The 24,379-nt window shown below is 41.7% G+C and overlaps 1 protein-coding gene across 1 annotated transcript in view; it reads left to right on the forward strand.

The window, feature by feature from the left end:
* The window catches only part of STT3B (STT3 oligosaccharyltransferase complex catalytic subunit B), a 499,883-nt gene extending 477,228 nt beyond the window's left edge, over window positions 1-22,655 (forward strand). The window contains exon 10 of the mRNA XM_053715745.1: window positions 20,701-22,655. Within this exon, the coding sequence (XP_053571720.1) occupies window positions 20,701-20,781 (81 nt within the window). The 3' untranslated portion in view covers window positions 20,782-22,655. The remainder of the gene's footprint in view (window positions 1-20,700) is intronic.
* Window positions 22,656-24,379: the final 1,724 nt, after the last annotated feature.

The raw sequence follows: 24,379 nt of genomic DNA on the forward strand, positions 1-24,379 counted from the left end.
TCTTCGGAGGCTATTTTTGGGAGAGAGGTTCTACAGGCAGTGGTACCTTCCGTTTAAGTACCTGCCTTGTCCCTCCCTTCATCCGTGTACTTTAGCTTTGGTATTGGTATCCCACAAGTAATGGATGATCCGTGGACTGGATACACCTTACAAGAGAAAACACAATTTATGCTTACCTGATAAATTTATTTCTCTTGTGGTGTATCCAGTCCATGGCCCGCCCTGTCCTTTTCAGGCAGGTCAAAATTTAAATTTAAACTACAGTCACCACTGCACCCTATGGTTTCTCCTTTCTCGGCTTGTTTCGGTCGAATGACTGGATATGGCAGTTAGGGGAGGAGCTATATAGCAGCTCTGCTGTGGGTGTCCTCTTGCAACTTCCTGTTGGGAAGGAGAATATCCCACAAGTAATGGATGATCCGTGGACTGGATACACCACAAGAGAAATAAATTTATCAGGTAAGCATAAATTGTGTTTTTAGGGCTGCAACTAACGATTATTTTCATAATCGATTAATCGACCGATAATTTTTTCGATTAATCGACTAATCGGATTAAAAAAAAAAAATCCTATATTTAAAATAAAATCCACATACTGAGTGTTATAAATATAACCTTCCGACTAAAACTTTACATTAACACAACTTTTGGTCCATTTTTTTAAGCAGCCGATTAAATTTTTCTAATTAAGCAAAACAAACCACAAACTGTTTGTTTGAAAGGAGGTAGAACTAATTATAGGTAGACTTTCACTGTTTATAACATTCTGTTACTCACTTTCAGAAACTTTTCATTGAAATACAAAAATGTCAACATGTCCACATGCTCCTGGCAGAGGCTAGCTCTCTTTTCTTTCATGTAATTGGCAAGAGTCCATGAGCTAGTGACGTATGGGATATACATTCCTACCAGGAGGGGCAAAGTTTCCCAAACTTCAAAATGCCTATAAATACACCCCTCACCACACCCACAATTCAGTTTTACAAACTTTGCCTCCCATGGAGGTGGTGAAGTAAGTTTGTGCTAGATTTCTACGTTGATATGCGCTTTGCAGCAGGCTGAAGCCCGGTTTTCCTCTGAGTGCAGTGAATGTCAGAGGGATGTGAAGAGAGTATTGCCTATTTGAGTACCATGGTCTTCCTCTAGGGGATCTATTTCATAGGTTCTCTGTTATCGGTCGTAGAGATTTCTTCTCCTACCTCCCTTTTCAGATCGACGATATACTCTTATATACCATTACCTCTACTGATTCTCGTTTCAGTACTGGTTTGGCTATCTACTATATGTAGATGAGTGTCTTAGGGTAAGTAAGTCTTATTTCTCTTGTTAAGTGTGTTCAGTCCACGGGTCATCCATTACTTATGGGATATATTCTCCTTCCCAACAGGAAGTTGCAAGAGGATCACCCAAGCAGAGCTGCTATATAGCTCCTCCCCTCACATGTCATACCCAGTCATTCTCTTGCAACCCTCAACAAAGAAGGAGGTCGCGAGAGGAGCTGGAGTTTTTACTTAATTATTCTTCAATCAAAAGTTTGTTATTTTAAATGGCACCGGAGTGTGCTGTTTTTCTATCTCAGGCAGTATTTGGAAGAAGAAACTGCCTGCGTTTTCTATGATCTTAGCAGGCGTAACTAAGATCCACTGGCTGTTCTCGACATTCTGAGGAGTGGGGTAACTTCAGAAAATGAGAATAGCATGCGGGGTCTCCCGCAAATGAGGTATGTGCAGTACAATATTTTCTGGGAATGGAATTGACTAAGAAAACTGCTGTTACCCGTATGATGTAAGTACAGCCTTAAATGCAGTAGTAGTGACTGGTATCAGGCTGATAAATGTATGCACAGTAGAGTTATTTTCTAGGGACTAGAATTTGACTGAAAAAATACTGTTAATACTGATATAATGTGTGAGCCTTAACTGCAGTAGAAGCGACTGGTAGCAGGCTTAGTAATAACTTTACACAGCATCTGAAATGTTGTTTTTTAAAACGTTTACTGGCATGTTAATCGTTTTGTGAGGTACTTTGGTGATTAATCTTTTTGGGCATGATTTTTTTCCACACGGCTAACGTATATTTCTGCATAGAAACCGTTATATCAGGTCTCCCACTGTTGTAATAGGAGTGGGAGGGACCTTTTTTAGCGCCTTGTTGCGCAGTTAAAATTCTAGCACAGTCTTCCTGCTTCTTCCTCTTTGATCCAGGACGTCTCCAGAGAGCTCAGGGATCTTCAAAATTCGTTTTTGAGGGAGGTAATCAGTCACAGCAGACCTGTGACAGTGTGTTTGACTGTGATAAAAGCGTTAAATCTTAATTTGATATCCGTTTTGGGTACTGAGGGGTTAATCATCCTTTTGCTAATGGGTGCAATCCTCTGCTAATTAATACATTTAAAGAATTGTTGACTATAACTGAACTAGTTCTTTGTTATTCAACTGTTTTTTTAAAAAAAAAAAAAAAAAAAAGCGCTGCGTTTTTTATATTGCTTGTAAACTTATTGAAAGTAATTTCCAAGCTTGCTAGCTTCATTGCTAGTCTGTTTAAACATGTCTGATACAGAGGAATCTGCTTGTTCATTATGTTTAAAAGCCGATGTGGAGCCCAATAGAAATATGTGTACCAATTGTATTGATATTACTTTGAATAAAAGTCAATCTGTACCGATAAAGAAATTATCACCAGACAACGAGGGGGAAGTTATGCCGTCTAACTCTCCTCACGTGTCAGTACCTTCGTCTCCCACTCGGGAGGTGCGTAAGATTGAGGCGCCAAGTACATCAAGGCCCTTACAAATCACTTTACATGATATGGCTAATGTTATGAAAGAAGTATTATACAATATGCCCGAGTTAAGAGGCAAGCGCGACAGCTCTGGGTTAAGGACAGAGCGCGCCGATGACACGAGAGCCATGTCTGAGACTGCGTCACAATTTGCAGAACATGAGGACGGAGAGCTTCATTCTGTGGGTGACGGTTCTGATTCGGGGAGACCGGATTCAGAAATTTCAAATTTTAAATTTAAGCTTGAGAACCTCCGCGTGTTGCTAGGGGAGGTGTTAGCGGCTCTGAATGATTGTGACACGGTGGCAATCCCAGAGAAATTATGTAGGCTGGATAAATACTATGCGGTACCGGTGTGTACTGACGTTTTTCCTATACCAAAGAGGCTTACAGAGATTATTAGCAAGGAGTGGGATAGACCCGGTGTGCCTTTTTCCCCTCCTCCGATATTTAGAAAAATGTTCCCTATAGACGCCACCACACGAGACTTACGGCAGACGGTCCCTAAGGTGGAGGGAGCAGTTTCTACTTTAGCCAAGCGTACCACTATCCCGGTGGAGGATAGCTGTGCTTTCTCAGATCCAATGGATAAAAAATTAGAGGGTTACCTTAAGAAAATGTTTGTTCAACAAGGTTTTATATTACAGCCTCTTGCATGCATTGCGCCTGTCACTGCTGCAGCGGCATTCTGGTTTGAGTCTCTGGAAGAGGCGATTCGCACAGCACCATTGGATGAATCTTTGAGCAAGATTAGAACCCTTAAGCTGGCTAATGCGTTTGTTTCGGATGCCGTAGTGCATTTAACCAAACTTACGGCTAAGAATTCCGGATTCGCCATCCAGGCGCGCAGAGCGCTATGGCTTAAATCCTGGTCAGCAGATGTAACTTCTAAGTCTAAACTACTAAACATTCCTTTCAAAAGGCAGACCTTATTCGGGCCCGGCTTGAAGGAAATTATTGCTGACATCCCCACACCCTTCCTCAGGACATGGCCAAATCAAAGGCCAAACAGTCTAATTTTCGTGCCTTTCGTAATTTCAAGGCAGGAGCAGCATCAACTTCCTCCGCTCCAAAACAGGAAGGAACTACTGCTCGTTACAGACAGGGTTGGAAAGGCAACCAGTCATGGAACAAGGGCAAGCAGACCAGAAAGCCTACTTCCGCCCCTAAGACAGCATGAAGACAGGGCCCCCTTTCCGGAGACGGATCTAGTGGGGGGCAGACTTTCTCTCTTCGCCCAGGCTTGGGCAAGAGATGTACAGGATCCCTGGACGTTGGAGATTATATCTCAGGGATACCTTCTGGATTTCAAAACTTCTCCTCCACAAGGGAGGTTTCATCTGTCAAGGTTATCAACAAACCTAGTAAAGAAAGAGGCATTTCTACAATGTGTACAAGACCTCATAGTGATGGGAGTGATCCACCCAGTTCCGCGAACGGAACAGGGGCAAGGGTTTTATTCAAATCTGTTTGTGGTTCCCAAGAAAGAGGGAACTTTCAGACCAATCTTAGACTTAAAGATCTTAAACAAATTCCTAAGGGTTCCGTCGTTCAAGATGGAAACCATTCGGACCATCCTACCCATGATCCAAGAGGGTCAATATATGGCCACAGTGGACTTAAAGGATGCCTACCTTCACATACCGATTCACAAAGATCATTATCGGTACCTAAGGTTTGCCTTTCTAGACAGGCATTACCAGTTTGTAGCTCTTCCCTTCGGGTTAGCTACGGCCCCGAGAATTTTTACAAAGGTTCTGGGCTCACTTCTGGCGGTACTAAGACCACGAGGCATAGCGGTGGCTCCGTACCTAGACGACATTCTGATACAAGCGTCAAGTTTTCAAAATGCAAAGTCTCATACAGAGATAGTTCTAGCATTTCTGAGGTCGCATGGGTGGAAAGTGAACGTGGAGAAGAGTTCTCTGTTACCACTCACAAGGGTCCCTTTTCTAGGGACTCTTATGGATTCTGTAGAGATGAAGATTTACCTGACGGAGTCCAGGTTATCAAAGATTCTCAATGCTTGCCGTGTCCTTTACTCCATTCCAAGCCCATCAGTAGCTCAGTGCATGGAAGTAATCGGCTTAATGGTCGCTGCAATGGACATAGTGCCATTTGCGCGCCTACATCTCAGACCGCTGCAACTATGCATGCTAAGTCAATGGAACGGGGATTACTCAGATCTGTCCCCTTTGCTAAATCTGGACCAGGAGACCAGAGATTCTCTTCTCTGGTGGTTGTCACGGGTTCATCTGTCCAAAGGAATGACTTTTCGCAGACCAGATTGGACGATTGTAACAACAGATGCCAGCCTACTAGGCTGGGGAGCAGTCTGGAACTCCCTGAAGGCTCAGGGATCGTGGACTCAGGAGGAGAGACTCCTCCCGATAAACATTCTAGAATTAAGAGCAATATTCAATGCTCTTCTAACTTGGCCTCAGTTAGCAACACTGAGGTTCATCAGATTTCAGTCGGACAACATCACGACTGTGGCTTACATCAATCATCAAGGGGGAACCAGGAGTTCCCTAGCGATGTTGGAAGTCTCGAAGATAATTCGCTGGGCAGAGTCTCACTCTTGCCACCTGTCAGCGATCTACATCCCAGGCGTGGAAAACTGGGAGGCGGATTTTCTAAGTCGACAGACCTTTCACCCGGGGGAGTGGGAACTTCACCCGGAGGTATTTGCTCAACTGATTCGTCGTTGGGGCAAACCGGATCTGGATCTCATGGCATCTCGCCAGAACGCCAAGCTTCCTTGTTACGGATCCAGGTCCAAGGACCCGGGTGCGGTGCTGGTAGATGCACTAGCAGCCCCTTGGGTTTTCAACATAGCTTATGTGTTTCCACCTTTTCCGTTGCTACCTCGACTGATTGCCAGGATCAAACAGGAGAGAGCATCAGTGATTCTGATAGCGCCTGCGTGGCCACGCAGGACCTGATATGCAGACCTAGTGGACATGTCGTCCTGTCCACCATGGTCTCTACCCCTGAGGCAGGACCTTCTAATCCAGGGTCCTTTCAACCATCCAAACCTAATTTCTCTGAGGCTGACTGCTTGGAAATTGAACGCTTGATTCTATCAAAGCGTGGGTTTTCGGATTCGGTTATTGATACATTAATTCAGGCTCGGAAACCTGTTACCAGAAAAATTTACCACAAGATATGGCGTAAATATTTATATTGGTGTGAATCCAAGAGTTACTCATGGAGTAAGGTTAGGATTCCTAGGATATTGTCTTTTCTACAAGAGGGTTTAGAAAAGGGCTTATACGCTAGTTCGGTAAAGGGACAGATTTCTGCTCTGTCTATTCTTTTTCACAAGCGTCTGGCAGAGAATCCAGACGTCCAGGCTTTTTGTCAGGCTTTGGCTAGGATTAAGCCTGTGTTTAAAACTGTTGCTCCTCCGTGGAGCTTAAACTTGGTTCTTAAAGTTCTTCAGGGTGTTCCGTTTGAACCCCTTCATTCCATTGATATTAAGCTTTTATCTTGGAAAGTTCTGTTTTTGATGGCTATTTCCTCGGCTCGAAGAGTCTCTGAGTTATCTGCCTTACATTGTGATTCTCCTTATCTGATCTTTCATTCAGACAAGGTAGTCCTGCATACTAAACCAGGGTTTTTACCTAAGGTTGTTTCTAACAGGAATATCAATCAAGAGATTGTTGTTCCATCGTTATGTCCTAATCCTTCAAAGAAGGAACGTCTTTTGCATAATCTAGACGTGGTCCGTGCCCTGAAGTTCTACTTACAGGCAACTAAAGATTTTCGACAAACTTCTTCTCTGTTTGTCGTTTACTCTGGACAGAGGAGAGGTCAAAAGGCTTCGGCTACCTCTCTCTCTTTTTGGCTTCGTAGCATAATCCGTTTAGCCTATGAGACTGCTGGACAGCAGCCTCCTGAAAGAATTACAGCTCATTCCACTAGAGCTGTGGCTTCCACCTGGGCCTTTAAGAATGAGGCCTCTGTTGAACAGATTTGCAAGGCTGCAACTTGGTCTTCACTTCATACTTTTTCCAAATTTTCCAAATTTGACACTTTTGCTTCTTCGGAGGCTGTTTTTGGGAGAGAGGTTCTACAGGCAGTGGTTCCTTCTGTTTAATGTTCCTGCCTTGTCCCTCCCATCATCCGTGTACTTTAGCTTTGGTATTGGTATCCCATAAGTAATGGATGACCCGTGGACTGAACACACTTAACAAGAGAAAACATTTATGCTTACCTGATAAATGTATTTCTCTTGTAGTGTGTTCAGTCCACGGCCCGCCCTGTCTTTTTGAGGCAGGTTCTAAATTTTAAATTATAACTCCAGTCACCACTGCACCCTATAGTTTTTCCTTTCTCGTCTTGTTTCGGTCGAATGACTGGATATGACATGTGAGGGGAGGAGCTATATAGCAGCTCTGCTTGGGTTATCCTCTTGCAACTTCCTGTTGGGAAGGAGAATATATCCCATAAGTAATGGATGACCCGTGGACTGAACACACTACAAGAGAAATAAATTTATCAGGTAAGCATAAATTATGTTTTTATTCATGACACACTAAGCTATGGTTGGGCACTTTATATGTAAAGTTCTAAATATATGTTTTAAACTTATATTTGCCATGATTCAGGATAATCAGTATTCCTTCTTTCAGACTGTCAGTTTCATTTTTTTGGGAAAATGCATATGAATTTATATTTTTCTTACCTTTAAAAATTTTCAATTGACTTTTTTTCTAAATTGCGGACTGTTAGGCTCGCGGGTGCAGAAAATGCTTCAATTTATTGTGTAATTTTTGGCGCAATACTTTTTTTGGCGCAAATATTTCGCCATTTCCGGCGTCATAGTTGACGCCGGAAGTTTTCACGTGGTTGCGTCATTTTTGACGTATGTGTGTTACGGACGTTTTTGGCGCCAAAAGATATGGGCGTCATTCTTGGCGCACAAAAATGTGGGCGTCATACTTGGCGCCAGTTTTTTTCACATTATTTCAGTCTCACTTTTTAGTTGCTTCTGGTTTCTAGAGGCTTGTTCTGTTTTGCATTTTTCCCATGCCTGAAACTGTCATTTAAGGAATTTGATAATTTTGCTTTATATGTTGTTTTTTTCTATTACATATTGCAAGATGTCACTACCTGACCCTGGATCAGAATCTACTTCTGGAAAGACGCTGCCTGGTGTCGGTTCTACCAAAGCTAAGTGCATTTGTTGTAAACTTTTGGTAACTGTTCCTCCGGCTGTAGTTTGTGTTAGTTGTCATGATAAACTATCTAACGCAGATAATATTTCCATTAGTAATAATCGATTACCTGTTGTTGTTCCTTCAACATCTAATGTTCAGAATGTTCCTTTTAATGTAAGAGAATTTGTTTCTAATTCTATTCGGAAGGCTCTGTCTGTTATTCCTCCTTCTAGTAAACATAAAAGGTCTTTTAAAACTTCTCATATTTCAGATGAATTTTTAAATGACCGCCATCATTCTGACTTATCTATCTCTGATGAGGATCTATCTGGTTCAGAAGATTCTGCCTCAGATATTGACACTGATAAATCTTCATATTTGTTTAAGATGGAGTTTATTTGTTCTTTACTTAAGGAAGTGTTGATTGCATTAGATATGGAGGAGTCTAGTCCTCTTGATATTAAAACTAATAAGCGTTTAAATTCAGTTTTTAAACCTCATGTAGTTATTCCAGAAGTTTTTACAGTTCCTGATGCTATTTCAGAAGTAATTTCTAGGGAATGGAATAGTCTGGGTACTTCATTTACTCTTTCTCCAAGGTTTAAGAAATTGTACCCTTTGCATCTGATAGATTAGAGTTTTGGGAAAAAATCCCCAAAGTTGATGGGGCTATCTCTACTCTTGCTAAACGTACTACTATTCCTACGGCAGATAGTACTTCTTTTAAGGATCCTTTAGATAGGAAGCTTGAATCCTTTCTAAGGAAGGCTTATTTATGTTCAGGTAATCTTCTTAGACCTGCTATTTCTTTGGCTGATGTTGCTGCAGCTTCCACCTTCTGGTTGGAGGCTTTAGCGCAGCAAGTGTCAGACCATAATGCTTATAGCATTGTTAAACTTCTTCAACATGCTAATAACTTTGTGATGTCATTTTTGATATCTTTTGAATTGATGTCAGGTATATGTCTTTAGCTATTTTAGCTAGAAGAGCTTTATGGCTTAAGTCTTGGAATGCAGATATGACTTCTAAGTCAACGTTGCTTTCTCTTTCTTTCCAAGGTAATAAATTATTTGGTTCTCAGTTAGATTAAATAATTTCAATTGTTACTGGGGGGAAGGGAGCCTTTTTGCCTCAGGATAAAAAAATCTAAAGGTAAATATAGGGCTGCTAATCGTTTTCGTTCCTTTCGTCAGAATAAGGAACAGAAGCCTGACCCTTCCCCTAAAGGAACAGTTTCCGTTTGGAAATCTTCTCCAGTCTGGAATAAATCCAAGCCTTTTAGGAAGTCAAAACCAGCTCCCAAATCCGCATGAAGGTGCTGCCCTCATTCCAGCACAGCTGGTAGGGGGCAGGTTACGATTTTTCAAAGATGTTTGGATCAATTCGATTCAAAGTCTTTGGATTCAGAACATTGTTTCACAAGGGTACAGAATAGGTTTCAAGGTAAGACCGCCTGTGAGAAGATTTTTTTCTCTCACGCATTCCAGTAAAGGCTCAGGCGTTTCTGAAATGTGTTTCAGACCTAGAGTCGGCTGGGGTAATTGTGCCAGTTCCAGTTCTGGAACTGGGTCTGGGGTTTTACTCAAATCTGTTCATTGTACCAAAGAAGGAGAATTCCTTCAGACCAGTTCTGGATCTAAAAATATTGAATCGTTATGTAAGGATACCAACATTCAAAATGGTGACTATAAGGACTATTCTGCCTTTTGTTCAGCAAGGGCATTATATGTCTACAATATACTTACAGGATGCATATCTTGATATTCTAATCCATCCAGATCACTATCAGTTTCTGAGATTCTCTTTTCTAGACAAGCATTACCAGTTTGTTGCTCTTCCGTTTGGCCTAGCACAACAGCTCCAAGGATCTTTTCAAAGGTTATCGGTGCCCTTCTCTCTCTAATCAGAGAACAGGGTATTGCAGTATTTCCTTATTTGGACGATATCTTGGTACTTGCTCAGTCTTTACATTCTGCAGAATCTCATACGAATCGACTTGTGTTGTTTCTTCAAAGACATGGTTGGAGGATCAAGTTACCAAAGAGTTCCTCAGACAAGGGTAACCTTTTTGGGTTTCCAAATAGATTGTGTCCATGACTTTGTCTCTAACAGAAAAGAGACGTCTGAAATTGGTTTCAGCTTGTCGAAACCTTCAGTCTCAATCATTCCCTTCGGTAGCTTTGTGCATGGAAATTCTAGGTCTCATGACTGCTGCATCGGACGCGATCCCTTTTACTCGTTTTCAAATGAGACCTCTCCAGCTTTGTATGCTGAACCAATGGTGCAGGGATTATACAAAGATATCACAATTAATATCCTTAAATCCCAATGTTCGATCTTCTCTGACTTGGTGGTTGGATCACCATCGTTTAATTCAAGGGGCCTCTTTTGTTCGTCCAACCTGTACTGTGATCTCAACAGATGCGTGTCTTTCAGGTTGGGGAGCTGTATGGGGATCTCTGACAGCGCAGGGGGTTTGGGAATCTCAGGAGGCAAGATTAACAATCAACATTTTTGAACTCTGTGCGGTTTTCAGAGCTCTTCAGTTCTGGCCTCTTCTGAAGAGAGAGTCGTTTATTTGTTTTCAGACAGACAATGTCACAACCGTGGCGTATGTCAATCATCAAGGTGGGACTCTCAGTCCTCAGGCTATGAAAGAAGTATCTCAGATACTTGTATGGGCAGAATCCAGCTCCTGTCTAATTTCTGCGGTTCACATCCCAGGTATAGACAATTGGGAAGCGGATTATCTCAGTCGCCAGACGTTACATCCGGGCGAATTGTCTCTTCACCCAGAGGTATTTCTTCAGTTTGTTCAAATCTGGGGACTTCCAGAAATGGATCTGATGGCTTCTCATCTAAACAAGAAACTTCCCAGGTATCTGTCCAGATCCAGGGATCCTCAGGTGGAAGCGGTGGACGCGTTGTCACTTCCTTGGAATTATCAACCTGCTTATATCTTTCCGCCCTTCTTCTTCCAAAAGTGATTTCCAAAATCCTAATGGAGCGTTCGTTTGTACTGCTGGTGTCTCCAGCATGGCCACACAGGTTTTGGTATGCGGATCTCGTTCGGATGGCCAGTTGCCAACCTTGGACACTTCCGTTAAGGCCAGACCTTCTATCTCAAGGCCCATTTTTCCATCAGGATCTCAAATCATTAAATTTGAAGGTATGGAGATTGAACGCTTAATACTTAGTATTAATCACTGAATCAGAGAAACCTCTATGACTATGTTACAGGCTCATAAATCTGTGTCTAGAAAGATTTATTACCGAGTTTGGAAGACTTACATTTCTTGGTGTTCTTCTCATAAATTCTCTTGGCATTCTTTTAGAATTCCTAGAATTTTACAGTTTCTTCAGGATGGTTTGGAAAAAGGTTTGTCTGCAAGTTCCTTGAAAGGACAAATCTCTGCTCTTTCTGTACTTTTTCACAGAAAGATTGCTAATCATCCTGATATTAATTGTTTCTTACAGGCTTTGGTTCGTATTAAGCCTGTCATTAAGTCAATTTCTCCTCCTTGGAGTCTCAATTTGGTTCTGAGGGCTTTACAGGCTCCTCCGTTTGAACCTATGCATTCTCTGGATATTAAATTACTTTCTTGGAAAGTTTTATTCCTTTTGGCCATCTCTTCTGCTAGAAGAGTTTCTGAGTTATCTGCTCTTTCTTGTGAATCTCCTTTTCTGATTTTTCATCAGGATAAGGCGGTGTTGCGGACTTCACTTAATTTTTTACCTAAAGTTCTGAATTCTAACAACATTAGTAGAGAAATTGTTGTCCCTTCTTTGTGTCCTAATCCTAAGAATTCTCTGGAGAGATCTTTACATTCTTTGGATGTAGTAAGAGCTTTGAAATATTATGTTGAAGCTACTAAAGATTTCAGGAAGACTTCTAGTCTATTTGTTGTCTTTTCTGGTTCTAGGAAAGGTCAGAAGGCTTCTGCCATTTCGTTGGTGTCTTGGTTAAAGTCTTTGATTCATCATGCTTAAGTGGAGTCGGGTAAATCCCCGCCTCAAAGGATTACGGCTCATTCTACTAGGTCAGTTTCTACTTCCTGGGCTTTTAAGAATGAAGCTTCTGTTGATCAGATTTGCAAAGCAGCAACTTGGTCTTCTTTGCATACTTTTACTAAATTCTACCATTTTGATGTTTTTTCTTCTTCTGAAGCAGTTTTTTGTAGAAAAGTACTTCAGGCAGCTGTTTCAGTTTGATTCTTCTGCTTATAATTTCAGTTTTTTTCATTATGTGATTAAAACTTTTTGATTTGGGTTGTGGATTATTTTTTCAGCGGAATTGGCTCTCTTTATTTTATCCCTCCCTCTCTAGTGACTCTTGCGTGGAAGTTCCACATCTTGGGTATCTGCTAGCCCATGCGTCACTAGCTCATGGACTCTTGCCAATTACATGAAAGAAAACATTTTTTATGTAAGAACTTACCTGATAAATTCATTTCTTTCATATTGGCAAGAGTCCATGAGGCCCACCCTTTTTGTGGTGGTTATGATTTTTTTATAAAGCACAATTATTCCAATTCCTTGTTTGATGCTTTCGCTCCTTTCTTATCACCCACTGAATTGTGGGTGTGGTGAGGGGTGTATTTACAGGCATTTTGAGGTTTGGGAAACGTTGCCCCTCCTGGTAGGAATGTATATCCCATACGTCACTAGCTCATGGACTCTTGCCAATATGAAAGAAATGAATTTATCAGGTAAGTTCTTGCATAAATTATGTTTTTTGCAAGCTATTTTGCCTGCAATAGAGAAGAGGCGCTCAGATGGTGTTGAGGTGCCTGAGATGCATAAGTAGTGTTTTTGCCAATTTCACCAAGGTGGGCTATTTATCTTTTTTAGCTCTCCACCAATGCAAGGGACCTCTTAAAGTAAGCCTCGACTTCATTCTGACATAAAAATATATTGAATATCTATATGCAATGGTAAACAACCAGCTAATAGGTTAGGGGGAAAAATATCTAGTCCACTCTTAAAATAACAGATATATACTTAGAGGTTGAATTTGGTACATATTCCAATTAGTTAAAAATATTTAAAAAAAACTAAATATAGAGTATATATAATCAGCAATAGCAAGCAATCCGCTAAAAATTGTGCAAACAGGTAATAGTGACATCAATTCATATAACGACTCCCATCAATCTAGCGCTAGGTGTAAATAACAAGCTCTGCACTATATCATGCAAAGCATAGCCCCAAATAACCTGAGTTTATATAAACAATCCAAATTATGACTCCTATTTTATTTCTGGGTTGCACATAAGCCAGGAGTAGTTGTAAACTTATACTGTCCTGAAAAAGTGAAAAGTAAAATGTCTGTAGACGTCCTTTAGGCTAAAGGCATAACTATAAAACACAATACCATGTGCAGGAGCTCATATGAGTAAAGCAGCTGGTGCTGTGCACAGACTAACTAATTGCAAACCAACTAATCCATTGAGATTCGTTGACAACTATTTTCATAATCGATTATTATTGATTATGACGATTAGTTGTTGCAGCTCTAATCAGTTTATTATTTAGGGGGCTACTTTTGCTTGTCCTACCTGGACTGTGATCACTACAGATGCAAGTTTTTAAGGTTGAGGAGCTGTGTTGGGGGTCTATGATAGCACAGGGAGTTTGGGTTCCTCTGGAGTTTAGGTTACCTATAAATGTGCTAGGGCTCTTCAAGCTTGGCCTCTGTCTATAAACAGAGATGAGATTCTCTTTTCAACAATGTCACAGCAGTGTGGAACTCAGTGCCCTAGCCATAAGGGATGTGTCTCTATTTCTTTCATGGGCAGAAATCAATTCCTGTTTAGTCTCTGAAAAAGATCCACCTCCCAGTTCACCTCTGGAATATGAATAGCAGTCCATCTAAATCCAGGCTAGTGGTCTCTTCACCAGGATGTGTTCAATCAGATTGTGGCTCTTTGGGGTCTCCCAGAGAGCGATCTGATGGCCTCTTGTTTGAACAACAAACTTCCCAAGTACTTTGCGAGGTTCAGGGATCCTCTAGCAGAGTTAGTGGATGCTCTAGTAGTTCCTTGGTCTTTTCAGCTTGCTGTATTTGTTTCCTCCTCTGGTTCTTCTACCCAGTGTGATTTCCAAGATAAGCCTAGAGAAGTCTTCAGTAATACTGATTGCCCCAGCTTGACCTTGCATGATTTGGTATGCAGAACTGGTTCAAATGTACAGCTTTTCTCCTGGGCCTCTGCGGTTTTGGTTGGGGTATCTTTACCTCCTCTTGGTGGCCAGGTGATGTATTTCCCTTGTGTAAGAATGGATCTCGTGGACTCTCACTACCAAGAAAGGTAAGAATTTATCAGGTAAGAATACTTTTCCATCTTAATGGAAGGAGAGTCCACTGCTTCATTCATTACTTGTGGGAATTAAGAACCTGGTCACCAGGAGGAGGCAGACACCCCAGCTAAAGACTTAAATAACGCCCCCACTTCCCTCATCCCACAGTCATTCTTTGCCTTTCGTCACAGGTGGTTGGCAGAGAAGTGTCGGAAGATTCGGTTTAGTCTCTTATGGAGGGTAGTACTCTTCGAAATGGAACTGGAGTTTTAAGTAGTCCTGTCAGCCTCTCAGTGAGAGCATGGGTGAAAGTTAGAGCCCGGAGATGCAGGGAGAGTCTTTCTGTGAAACCATCCTGACTCAGATTAACAGCTCCATAAGCAATCGGCGTTGACAAGTTTCGCTGCCTGCTTTCTGCTCTCAAGTCCATGTCAGAAACGATGCTACTAACCTGTCACAGTTGAAAGGCCGTGTTCCTGTTCCACAGCGTAGGCGTAGATTCTGGTAAGATCGTTTCATTTTTTTATACATGTATGATAACGCTAGAAGACAGGGTCACAGTGTGACTCCTTTTATCTGTCTAGAATCAAGGGTTAATATCTCCTGAGGGTGATTATTGTTCAGGGCGGGGGGGGGGATAATCTTATATGTGTGTTTGATTTTATGCTGCTTTGTGTGAGAAGTTATGGGCTCGTAAGCTTTTATGGAATATACAGGTTTTACTTTCACTTTGAGAGCCATGCAGCTTACAAGCTTGGCGCACTTTTTTTCATAGCCGGGTCGGTCCTGCATTGTGCACCATGTGATTCTTCTCTCTTCCTGACCGGGTGTCCTAACTCTCTGTACTGTCTGGGTCATGGGAGGTGGTGAGCGGCCCAGCCATTGTGATATAACGGTGCAGTTTTTTTCTATAGTTCTCCGGTTATTGCACTAGCGATGGAGGATTATGTTACTTATAGGGCGCTCCCTCTATTTCTAATGAGTAATTCCTGTTTACATTGTGAGGAGGCCTTAGTCCTGCCCTCTCAAATAATGTTCCATATGCCTTTATAATGTGATATTATCAAACATGTTTGATACCACTGAGCCGTCCACCTCTGAGGAGTTGTCGTCCAGTGAGGTGCATACCCTACATACTTATATCTACACATGCAGTTTCCCGTAGCATTGCTGATCCTCCACCTGGAGGGGGCCATTTTGTCACCAGAAGTTACTGCGCAACTCACACGGCGGTGTCTGCGGCCTTTAATGCTTTACCTCGCCCTGCTAAGCACAAGCAAAAGGTTACATATTGCACTCCTTCCCAGAGTACAGATAATGTATTGGATTTAACTGATATGGTTATCGGAGGATGAGACTTCAGAGTATGAACATTCTGGGTTGGAGTCTGCTGCCTCTAAACCTCTGGCTGCTGAGGAACCAGACTTTAATTTTAGTAATTTGCGCTTTTTTCTAAAGGAAGAGCAAGATGAAATGCTTTAATAATTCAGTGATTCCAGAGGCCAAATTGCCTAAGGAACCTTTGATTCCTAAATTGGATAGAGTCTGAGGACAGGGTGGTACCTTACTCTTCCCTGCTTCTGTTAGATGGCGAACATCATTAAGAATGAATGGGACTGGATTGTTCCTCTCTTCTCCCTTTAACAATTCGTTACCAGTCCTGGATTCTCAGTGCAGTTGTTAGGTTCCGTCCCTAAAAGGGATGGTGCTATCTTCACCCTTGCTAAACGTATTACTATCCCGTTTCAGGATAGTTCTTCGTTTTAGGAGCCCATGGATAAAGGATGGAAACTCTGTTAAGAAAGTTGTCGTGGTTGCTGGAGAAACTACCTTCGGGTATGACTCCTTATAGAACTGATCGGGGTGTAGAGGTCCCCTCGACGTTACTCGGGAAAAGATTTACGGCCTTGAGGCTTGCTAATTCTTTTATCTGTGATGCTATTAGGCAGATTATTCGCCTGAATTCTAAGGCTTCAGCTTTTCTGTTAAGGCCCATCGGGCTCTGGCTGAAGTCATGTTCTGTGGATATGACTTCTAGGTCTAGACTTCTTTCCCTTCCCTTTAAGGAAATGATTTTGTTTGGTCCGGGCCTGGACTCCATTATCTCCACGGTCGCAGGGGGCAAGGGTACCCTTCAACCGCATGAGAATATGAACGAGTCTAAGGGACAATTTCGTTCTTCTCGTTTGGATAAAGCCCATGTCAGCAGTTCTCCACTAGCCTGAGCAAACCAAGAGCTATCGGAAGCCTTGCTCAGTCCTGGAATAAATACAAGCAGAGCAAGAAGCCCGCCGAGTCTAAGTCTGCATGAACGGGCGGTCTCCGGTCCTCTTCTGGATCGTGTAGGGGCAGACTGTCACTCTTTCATTCGCTTGGTTCAGGGACATGCAGGATCCATGGGTCCTGGAGGTCATAGCTCAGGGTTACAAGATAGGTTTCAAGTCTCTGCCACCCAAGGGCATTTTCATCCTCTGTCTTCATGACCAGAAAATAGGAAAGCCTTCTGGGCTGCGTGCGGGATCTGTCCTCTTAGGAGTTATTGTCTCGGTGCCTATCGCTGTGAGAGGTTTGGGATACTATTCAAACTTTTTCGTGGTCCCAAAGAAGGAGGGAACCTAAACCTAAAGTGCTTAAGCAAGTTTTTTTTAAATGTCCCCTCGATCAAGAGGGAGACAAAAGGTTCATTCTTCTCCTTCGAGAAGGGCAGTTTATGACCACGATAGATCTGAAGGATGCTCCCTTCACGTACCAATCCTCAAGGACCACTTCCAGTCCCTAAGGTTTGCGTTCCTTGGATCAGCACTTCCAGTTTATTGATCTTCTGTTTGGTCTAGCTGGTATATTGGTGAGCATAGCTACCTTCCTAGTAGTTGACCCTTGTTGATTTCCGGCCAATGCAGCGTTCTCCAAGAAATTTTTCAGAGAATGGACCATTCGGAATCTCTCCTCCTGTCTTCTTCGATCCCATGGATGGAAGATAAACCTAGAGAGAATTCTCTTGTATCAAGTACCAGGGTAGAATTCTCTGGTACTATAATAGTCTCCATAGACATACAAATATTTCTGTCAGGCCAGAGACGTTGCAGGCTAGCTTCAACATGTCTTGCTCTCCAGACCTCCTTAGGGCCATCTGTGGCTCAGTGTATGGAGGAAATTGGTCTCATGGTGTGCAGCATGGACATAATTTCCTTTGCCATGTTTCACCTCAGACTTTTGCAACTGCGCATGCTGAAGCAGTGGAATGGCGATCATTCGGATCTGTCTCCACAGATTTCTCTGGACAACCGATCGAGAGAATCGCTCTTGGTGTTTTTGTCCGGGTCTCTTGTCCCAAGGGATGTCGGTCTCAAAACCATCCTGGGTGATTGTGACTACGGTTGTGAGTCTGTCAGGATGGGGAGCTGTTTGGGGTGCAAGGAAGGCACAGGGCCTATGGACTCAGGAGGAAATGCTCCTTCTCGATCGCATTTTGGATCTTCGGGCACTGTACAATGCTCTGAAGGCTTTGCCTCTGATGGGTTCGTCCCAGTTTTTCAGATTCCAATCGGAGAATATATCCTTGGTGGCTTCCATCATCCACCAGGGAGGAACGAGAAGCTCCCTAGCTGCGATGGAAGTATCTTGGTTTCTGGAGTGGGCGGAGACCCACATTGTTTGCTGTGTGCAATCCACATTCCGGGTGTGGACAACTGGGAAGCGGATTCCTCAAGCAGACATTCCTTTCATCCAGGGGGAATGGGCTGTCCATCCCGAGTGTTGGCGGAGATTTTCCAGAGGAAGTTCTGACGTCATAATACCAAGCTACCCAGATATGGGTCGAGGTCCAGGGATCCTCAGGCGGAGCTAACAGATGCATTAGCGTTGCCTTGGAGGGTTAATCTAATTTATTTTTCCGTCCGTTACCACAACTTACTAGTGTAGTGGCTCAAATCAAGCAGGCGTCAGTGATACGGATTGCTCCGTCTGGCCATGAAGGATATGGTTCACGGACTAGTGGGGATGTCGTTATTCCCTCCGTGGAAGCTACCTTGTTGCAGGGATCTGCTATCCAAGGTCTTTGTTTATATATGTCTAGATCTCTGAGGCTGACTGCGTGGTGATTGAACGCTTAGTCCTAGCCAAGAGAGGGTTTTCTGAGAGGGTTATTTTACTCTCATTCAAGCTCGTAGCTGGTTGCTCATCGCATCTGTCATAAGGTGTAGAGGACCTACTTATTCTGTTCTCTAGGATGAACTGGAGAAGGGCTTTTCTGCAAGTCCCCTGAGGGGACAGATTTTGGTCCGGTCTGTGTTACTGCACAGAAGGTTTGCTGAGCTTCCTAATATGCAGTCACTTGTTATGGCTCTGCTAGGATCAGACCTGTGTTTAGATTTATTGTTTAAATCTTGTTCTTTGGGTTTTGCACTGGCTCCATTGGAGCCTATGCATGAAGTGGACATTAAATTAGGTCTTGGAAGGTTCCTTTTCTACGGGCTATTCTGCGCGAAGAAGATCTATGATTACTGCCTTGCAATGCGTCCCTCCTTATTTGGCTTTCCATGCTGATAAGGCTGTTCTACAAACCTAGTTAGGTTTTCTTCTTCAGGTTGTGTCAGTTTGCAACATCAATCAAGAGATTGTGTTTCCTTTCTATGTCCTACTTTCTCTTCGTCATAGGAACGTTTTCAACATAATTTTGAAAGTGGTTTGTGCCTTGAAGCTCTATCTTCAGGCCACGAAGGAATTTCGACGAACTCCTTTCTCTGTTCTCTTTCCGGGAAGCGGGTGGGTCAGACAGCCTCTTCCTCCATTTCGGAATGAGACAGCGGGACATAAGCCTCCTCTGAGGATTACGGTTCATTCAACTAGAGCTGTGGCCTCTTCTTGGGCCTTAAGAACGAGGCTTCTATGAATCAGTTTTGTAAGGTGGCTACTTGGTCCTCTTTACATACTTTTGCAAGATTTTACAAATTTTAATGTTTTTGCTTCGGCGGAAGCAGCTTTTGGGAGGAAAGTTCTGCAGGCTGTGGTGCCCTCAGAATAGGGTTCGCCTCCTTTTTCCCTCCCACTGCTCCCGTCAGTTTGCTCCGGTGGGGGGGACCTAAATGTAATATTATTCTTCTGGCACCATTTATACCCTAATGTTTCTCCTACTGTTCCTTGTTTCCTTGGCAGAATGACTGGGGGATGAGGGGAGTGGGGGAGATATTTAAGCCTTTGGCTGGGGTGTCTCTGCCTCCTCCTGGTGGTCAGGTTCTTAATTCTCACAAGTAATGAATGAAGCTGTGGACTCTCCTCCTTCAGATGGAAATGAAATTATCAGGTAAGCATAATTTGTTTTTGTGTTTTTCATGGTGGTGAGAGTCCACGAGACCCCATCCTTATGTTTTTTTAGGGTTATTTTTTGCTCCTTTTTATGGCTCTTAATCCTTTTTCTTACCTCACTTTGTTTGGCTATACATTTGGCTGAGGTATGTGGTAGGGGCTATATAGGCTCTTGGGGTTTGGGAATCTTTGCCTCCTGGTAGAGAAGAGTAATTCCCAGGAGTAATAGATTGTGGACTCACCACCATAAAATAAATGAATTTATCAGGTAAACATAAATTATGATTTTTCTTTCATGATTCATTTTTAAACCACTTTCTAATTTACTACTATCTAATTAGCTTAATTCTCTTGATATCCTTTGTTGAAGGAGAAGTAATGCACTACTTGGAGCTAGCTTAAAGCCAATGATAAAACATAAATGTGCAGCCACAAATCGGCAGATTGAGTCTACCTATGTATACTTTTCAACAAAGGATACCTTAAAAAATGAAAAATTACATAATCTAAATAAATTAGAAAGTTATTTAAAATTGAATGCTCTATCTGGATCATGAAAGAAAACAAATGGGTTGCTTGTCTCTTTAACCTCTTAAGGACATATGACGGAATTTTTCCGTCATAAAACAATTGAGCAAACTGAAAGCTGTGTCCTTAAAGGGTTAATAAAGCAACACGTAGGGTCCAAACAGCAGCAGCTGCTTGGTGCAGTACACCAGTGTCTTTCAAGTACCCACAACATGCCAGGTTTTCATTATAGCTGAATTAGAGCACAGGTGAAATCAGCTGATCAGTAACCATGGTAACTAACCTGCTATCACCTATCAGCTTATTATTTCACCTGTGCGCTAGTTCAGCGATAATAAAACCTGACCTGTTAGGGGTACCTGAGGACAACTGTTGAAAAACACTGCAGTACACCATGTGGAAGAATAGTTCACCTACATAAGGAAAGCAAACTAAATGCAAGGGCAATCAAAGCATTTTGCAAAATCACTTAAAATTTGAATGAGTAGCTATATTAGTGGTAGAATTGCGAGCTGAATGCACAAGCAGTGTGTTATGCATGCAGCCTAAGTTTTATGTTGAGGTCTATTGTGTTGGATACTATGTGAAGGACAGTAATTAATATGTACATTTTTTGTCATTTTAGACATCAAAGAGGAAGCGTGGCTACGTGAAGAATAAGTTAACTCTGAAGAAAGGCAAGAAACCCAGCAAGAAGACAGTTTAAATAAACTGATCTCAAAGGAAGGAATTGTCCTCGAGATAACCAGTCTTGCCTTTTAGGTGAACTCCATGTTTCACACCAACATGAGGGTACAGAACCATCTTTTGGTCCAGAATATTGTACAAATTTTTCAGGCAATGTCTGATTTCAAAAAATATATATATATTGGCTTATTAAGAACAGCTGTTTTAGATTTGTAATGTGAAGCCAGACAGAGCTGCTGTCCAAGAATAGCAGCAGAATTTCTTTTGGTAAATCTTTTTTTTTTTTTTTCCAGTCTGTTGACAATTTGGACTAATTGCACCAAAGAGCCCTCTAATTTGGTCATTGGCACATGCATACTTGTCAATTTTTTTATTTGAATATTTTTTATTATTTTTTTTGTATACCATACCGCTTCTTTTTTTTTTTTTTTCCTGGTAACCACAAAAGAATACACATCGGAGGACTTTGCAAAAACACAGTGACCCCGTCTTACGCCTTTAAAATGTATAACAATTAGGATATAAAAGCATGAGTGTCTGACTTTAAACAATAAAGTACAAATTGCTCTGTCAAACTGTTTTTTATTTTCAGAACAATGCTACATACACAGAGTGTCACTGTTCTTTGGTCTTTTGTCAAGAATGTGGGTGTATTCTGTAATTGCTGCTGCATATATCGTTTTTAATTGGAACAAGTTAGAACAAACTGCATTGAATCATGATGGTGATAATGATAATGTTCATCCGGAGACACTTTTAACTATTCTTATTTTGAAGAAGCCTAACATATTGCTAATATAAGATATCCGTACCAATGCACTGCATATGCACATTGGTATTATCGTGTGTTTATATTTTTATATCATTTGATTTTAGGCTTGCAGTGTAAATTCTTGGGCCTCTTCTGAACATTCTCTGTTGAACATGGTTTGTGCCATGAAATGAGAGCCAAGACGTGCAAAATTTAGAATGGATGTTCTGACTTAAGACGTAAAAAAAAAAAATTGACAAGTATACAAATTTCCACTTGTTCTGTGACTGAGAGAGAAACACTATAGAGGATATTTGAAATCCAGCATGGGTTTCTGGAAATATAACATAATACTTTTTTATGGTTTTTTTTGTTTTGTTTTGTTGTTTTTTAGGTTGTTTTAAATGATTTTGAAATTTGTTCTAGTGATGTTTTGGCTTAATTGGGAATCTTATGTTTTTGTAGAAAATAAATTGACAATTCTGTCAAATGCACTAAAATGTAAATGGGGTTGACCATTTGGGTGGATCTATATTAATTGTCTGGCTATACACATTCTTCAGACTTGAATTTTTCTTTTGATTTTACTTGACACATGTCAATACTCTTTCATGTGTAATTCAAATGCAACTATCCCACATGCAAGTATTGAAGAAGCAAGATGTAACTTAAGATTCATTTTATACTATACAAAAGTTCAGGAATAGGTTACATCTTCCTAGAAAAACATAACTATACATTTGTTTTTCTTTTTCTGTATTTTATGCTTTTTTAAACATTTAGTTACAGACCACAAAACTGCATCATTGTCAAGCCTTCAAGTGGCTCTGACACAAATCACTCTGGGGTTCTGTTTATTTTGTTGGCTTAAAAATGTTGTTTACTGTAGGGAAATAAAGTTTAAGGTTTTCTTTTAAGAGTCCTGTTTTTCTTATCAAATTATTCAACAGCCATTTTTTAAAAAAAAAATACACATCTGTCATAGCAGCCATTGTTGGGGAATAATAGCTCTTTGGGGTAGATTTTTGGTATAGTCAAAATAAACCAGTTATTTTCAAGATGTTTATTGAAGAAATAACATGAGCAGATTTGCAGTAAAACTGGAAAATCTTTACTTTCAAATAAAATTAAAAAAAATTCAATTGTCTGTGTCATTGTATGTATGTATGGGGTACTTGTAAAGAGCGGCTAATCACCCGTAAGGGTCTCAAGGCGCTGCTCATTTTATCTACCTCGGAAGGATGAAAGGCTGAGTGGACCTCGCCGGGGATCGAACCTGCAACCCTTGGGTTGCTGCAGAGCTCAGCCACAGTGCCTTAGCATGCTGAGCTATCTGTCCGGCTTAAGTTAATTATATCAGTATAATAATCTTGTCTGTGGGGAAAAAAGAAAACTTGTGTCACATGAAATATTGCAAATTGTGCGCATGTAGGTCTCACAAGTGCCATTATACATTTACACAATCTGCATATTTATTGGCTTAGTTAAATATATATGATTTAATATATATATATATATATATATATATATATATATATATATATATATATATATATATAAAATTTTCTTCATAAATGGAGAGTCCACAGCTGCATTCGTTACTTTTGGGAAATAACCTGGCCACGAGGAGGAGGCAGACACATCCCAGCCAAAGGCTTATATACTCCTCCCACTTCTCTCATCCCCCAGTTATTCTTTGCCTTTCGTCCCAGGAGGTTGGCAGAGAAGTGTCAGAAGTTTTTTGTCTCTTATGGAGGGTAGAATTCTTCGACATGGGACGGGAGTTTTAAGTAATCCTGTCAGTCTCTCAGTGAGGGTTTGGATGAAAGTTAGAGTCCGGAGAAGCGGGAAGAGTTTTTCTGCGACACCATCCCAACTCATTTTAACAACTCCACAACCAATTGGCGTTGTCGAGCTTCGCTGCCTGCTTCCTTTATCTCAAGTCCATGGTGGAGGCGAGGCTCTACTATCCTTAACACTTGAAGGACCGTGTTCCTGTTCCACGGCATAGATTCCAGTAAGATCGTTTCATTTGACTTTTTCATGATTGTACTTATAACTCATTTGTTCCTGCAAACTCACGTGAAAAATACTGGTTCTTAGATGCCTTTAGTATCTTGGAATCAAGGGTTAATATCTCCTGAGGGGGATTATTGAACAGGGGGGGGGGCTTTAATCGTGTTTATGTGATTAAGTCTGATTATGTGTAGTGTTAACTGGGCTTGTGGCTTTTTGAAACGTAACGGCCTTCGAAGTGACGCAACCTTACGGTTGGGCTCGCTTTTTTTGGACTGTACAGTTCACCTTGTGACTGGCGTGTTTAAGTTCTGGTTTCCCATTTCTGCATTTCTGACTGTGTGGCGACAGAGAATGTTAGTCCGCTGGTGTCTGGTTCATAGGAGGTGGTGAGTGCCCCAGCCATTGTGGGTGTCAGGTGCCGTTTAAATTGTTTTATATATATAGTCCATTTTTTGGTATCCTTTATCCAGCTATGGAGGATGCTGATGTTGAGATTCAGATTCTTCATCCTGGGACAAATTGGCCCCTTTGACTCAGGTCAGTTATGTTCTTTAGGCCGTCTTAGAGCGACTTGTTCCTCAGGCTCTGGGATTCAAGGGACTGCTGAGCCATCCGCCTCGGGGGGGCCCCGTCCTCCGGGAGGCAAGTTCCCTACCGCTCCCTACTACTACTACACATGCGGGTTACCCAGGTTATGTGTTTTCCTCCTCAGAGTGCATTGTTCCCCCTGGAGGTTGTGACACGTTTTCGGTTTTACATACTTTTGGCGCTTGTCTACAAAGTTTGCCCCCGGTCTCTCGCTATTGGAGGACATGTGCAGTTCCCTACGGGTGTAACTTTGAGTGTT

This window comes from Bombina bombina, chromosome 5, assembly GCF_027579735.1.
Source record: "Bombina bombina isolate aBomBom1 chromosome 5, aBomBom1.pri, whole genome shotgun sequence".
In the NCBI taxonomy this organism is placed as follows: Eukaryota; Metazoa; Chordata; class Amphibia; order Anura; family Bombinatoridae; genus Bombina; species Bombina bombina.